Genomic DNA, 3,124 nt, shown 5'->3' on the forward strand with positions numbered 1-3,124 from the left:
GAGGGAAACGGGGGGGACCCGGAGCGGCGCTGTCACGGCCCGCGGGGACTTGTCACGGCGCCACCGTGGGCCCGCGGCCGTGGGCAACCCACGCAGGGCCCGGGCACGGCGCTGTCACGGGGCGAGGACGCGCAGGGGGAGCCGAACGTGCCCCCCCCACCCGTGTCCCCCCCCTTCCTCCAGGCCCCAGCCGTGGGGACCCCCCCGTGCCGTGTCCCTGCCCCCTGGGGTCTGCGGGGCCGCCGCCGCCTGGCAGGGGGACCCCTGGGACCGGGCAGCGACCTGCGGGTGCCCGGCGGGGGGACGGGGGGTGCTGGGGGGCTGTCACCCCCTCCCCCCCAAATGTCACCGCGCCACCCCCGTCCCTGCCACCTTCGCGTGGGGACAGGAGGGAAGCGAAAGCACCGGGGTGACCTCGGCCGGGCTGGGCTGGAAATACCCCGGGCAGCGCCGGCGTTTCCCTGGCGAGGGTGGGGGGCGAGGCGGGGGGCACGTCCTCCGTCACCGTCATCACCGTCACCATCATCATCGTCATCGTCGTCCCCCCGGCTCTGCCCCGGCCACCACGGAAAGTCCCCGCGGTTTCCCCGATCCCTCGGTGCTGGGGGGGGGGCGCGGGGAAAAGCCGGGGGCACCCACGTCCCGTCCCCGAGCACCCAGCGCGGGGGCTGCTCCCACGGGGATTTCTGGGGGACGCCCCCGGAGAGGGGACGGCGCGGGGCGAGGGGGCCGGGGCACCCCCCGTCCCCAGGAGCGCCCCCCCCGGCCAGGACATCCCGGGGGGTTTTGGGGGCCCCGCGCCCCCCCAGCAGCCCCCCGGCCGGCAGCGGGGGCAGGCGCGTGCCGGCGCGGTCCCCGTGCCAGGCCGGGCAGGACGCCAAGTCCCTGTGCCGGGAGGCCGGGGGGAGGCCGTGCCCGCCGGGGAGGCTCCGCGCCTGCCGGCACCGCCGCCCGGCATCGGGGACCCCGAGGACCTGGGGTAAGGGACGTGGGGGGGGGAGGCTGTGCCCCAGGGTCCCCCCACCCCTGTTCCTTGTGCCGTACCCACGGCTCCCTTCCCTGCCTCCTGACCCGCGGTTTCCTGTGCCTCCCGCAGCCCCGGTGCCGGTGACGCCGTCCCGCAGCGCCCGCCGCAGCCTCGGAAGAGCCAGCCCGCGCCCGCCCGCGGCCGATGAACCCCATGAACCCCATGAAACCGTCGCTGCCGCCCACGCCGCACGGGTGAGCGTGGGTCGGTGCCGGGCCGCAACGCCCCCCCCCTCGTCCCCAGCCACCCCCCCCAGTGCCACCCGGGCGCGTGGCCTCCTCCGTGTCCTTCCTTCGTCTTAATTAAGTTGTTTTTCTTTCTAGTGATGGTTCATTTGCATACGAGGCTGTTCCTTGGCAACCGAGCACCAATCAGCCGGCGGGATCCCTCTCCGTGGTAACCACCGTGTGGGGTGTCAGCAACACCTCCCAGAGCCAGGTACCGGCGGCACCCTGCCCCCGGCCCCGGGCGCCCCCGGGACCCCCGCGCCGCCGCCCCCGGGGGCCTGACGTGGTTCCCCACCCACCCACCCGTCTCTTCCTCCGCACCCCGCAGGTTTTCGGCAGCCCCATGGGCCCCGGGGGGAGCAGCTCCAGCACCCCGCTGCTGCCCGGCATGGCCGGCACCGGCTCGGGCATGAGCTCGCCGCAGTTCCTGGCGCAGCAGCCCTTCGCCGAGGGCGCCCCCGGCAAGAGCTACGTGCAGCAGAGCGTCTACGGCCGCGGCTCCTACCCCGGGGGGCCGGGCTTCGCCCCCAGGTAAGGCCGGCTCCGCGCCGTGGCACGCTGCCGCCGGCCATCGCGGCGCTCCTTCCCCGCTCCCTGTCCTCCTCCGCAGCTACGCGGGCAGCCCCAGCGGCCCCGGCGGGATGGGGCTCCCCTCGCACGCCGGCCGGCCCCCCGCTGACTTCACCCAGGCGGCTGCTGCCGCTGCCGTGGCCGCCGCCGCCGCCACTGCCACCGCCACGGCCACGGCCACGGTGGCGGCGCTGCAGGAGAAGCAGAGCCAGGAGCTGAGCCAGTACGGGGCGGTAAGAGCCCGGCGGCAGGGGCGGGCAGCGGTGGCGGCGGTGCCGAGGTGACCGCTGTCTCCCTGCCACAGATGGGAGCGGGGCAGCCCTTCAGCAGCCAGTTCCTGCCCCATGCGGCGCCGCGGGGCCCCGCCGTGCCCGCCGGCATGAGCCCGGCCGGCATGGCGGGCGTCATGGGCCCCTCGGGCATGGCCCCCATGAGCATGAGCCCCGCGCGGGCGCCCGGCATGAGCGCCCTGTACAGCGGCCAGCGGATGCCGCAGCACGCCTACCCCGGCCCCCCCCAGAGCCAGCAGCTCCCGCGCCAGGGCGTCAAGCGGGCGTACTCCAGCGAGGTGAGTATGGGAACGGGGTGCCCGCGCCCACCCGGGCGTGGTGGGACCGTCCCCGGTGCTGACGCTGCGCCCGCAGGGATACCCGGCGCAGCAGTACCTGCAGGGCGGGCAGTACCCCGCTGCTGGCGCCCAGTACGCCCCCAGCGCCCCTCAGCCCTCCGCTCCGTCCCCGTCCTACCCCGGGCACAGGATGCAGCCGGGCATGGGCCAGTACCTCTCCGCCTCGGGCAGCGCCGGGCCCTACTACAAGGTACGGGAGGGGACGGCGGGCACGGGGACGAGGGCTGGGGGGGTCGGGATGCGGGACGCGGGTGCCATCCCCGGGGGACGTCCCTCTCCCCGCAGCCAGCTGAGCAGTTCAACGGGCAGGGCGCCAGCTTCGGCACCTACAGCCAGGCGGCCATCAACGGGGTGAGTCCTCGCGGCGCGGGGGTGCGGGACGGGGCCGGGTGCCGGCGGTGTCCGGTCCCCGCCGGTCACTGACGGTGGCGGTGCCCCTGCAGCCGGGCCGGTCGATGCCGGGGTACCCCAGCTCGCCCCTGCCCGGGAACCCCACGCCGCCCATGACGCCGGGGAGCAGCATGGCGCCCTACATGTCCCCGGGCCAGGACGTCAAGTCACCGTTCCTGCCCGACATGAAGCCCGGCATCGCCGCCCTGCACCCCTCGCCCTCGGGTAGGGGCTGGGCCCACCGCCCGCTTCAGGGGGCATCGCCCCTTTAAGGGCTGGGTG

General features: G+C 76.1%; 1 protein-coding gene across 1 annotated transcript; it reads left to right on the forward strand.

Moving 5' to 3' along the window:
* Positions 1–292: 292 nt before the first annotated feature.
* Positions 293–3,118, forward strand: LOC118158219 (zinc finger MIZ domain-containing protein 2-like). The gene is made up of 8 exons (XM_035312845.1): positions 293–1,221; positions 1,351–1,465; positions 1,583–1,785; positions 1,865–2,057; positions 2,129–2,392; positions 2,469–2,642; positions 2,738–2,803; positions 2,896–3,118. The coding sequence occupies exons 1-8, from the start codon at positions 1,172–1,174 to the stop codon at positions 3,112–3,114; spliced, it is 1,284 nt and encodes a 427-aa protein (XP_035168736.1). The 5' UTR covers positions 293–1,171; the 3' UTR covers positions 3,115–3,118.
* Positions 3,119–3,124: the final 6 nt, after the last annotated feature.

Source organism: Oxyura jamaicensis (assembly GCF_011077185.1).
Source record: "Oxyura jamaicensis isolate SHBP4307 breed ruddy duck chromosome 22 unlocalized genomic scaffold, BPBGC_Ojam_1.0 oxy22_random_OJ71468, whole genome shotgun sequence".
In the NCBI taxonomy this organism is placed as follows: Eukaryota; Metazoa; Chordata; class Aves; order Anseriformes; family Anatidae; genus Oxyura; species Oxyura jamaicensis.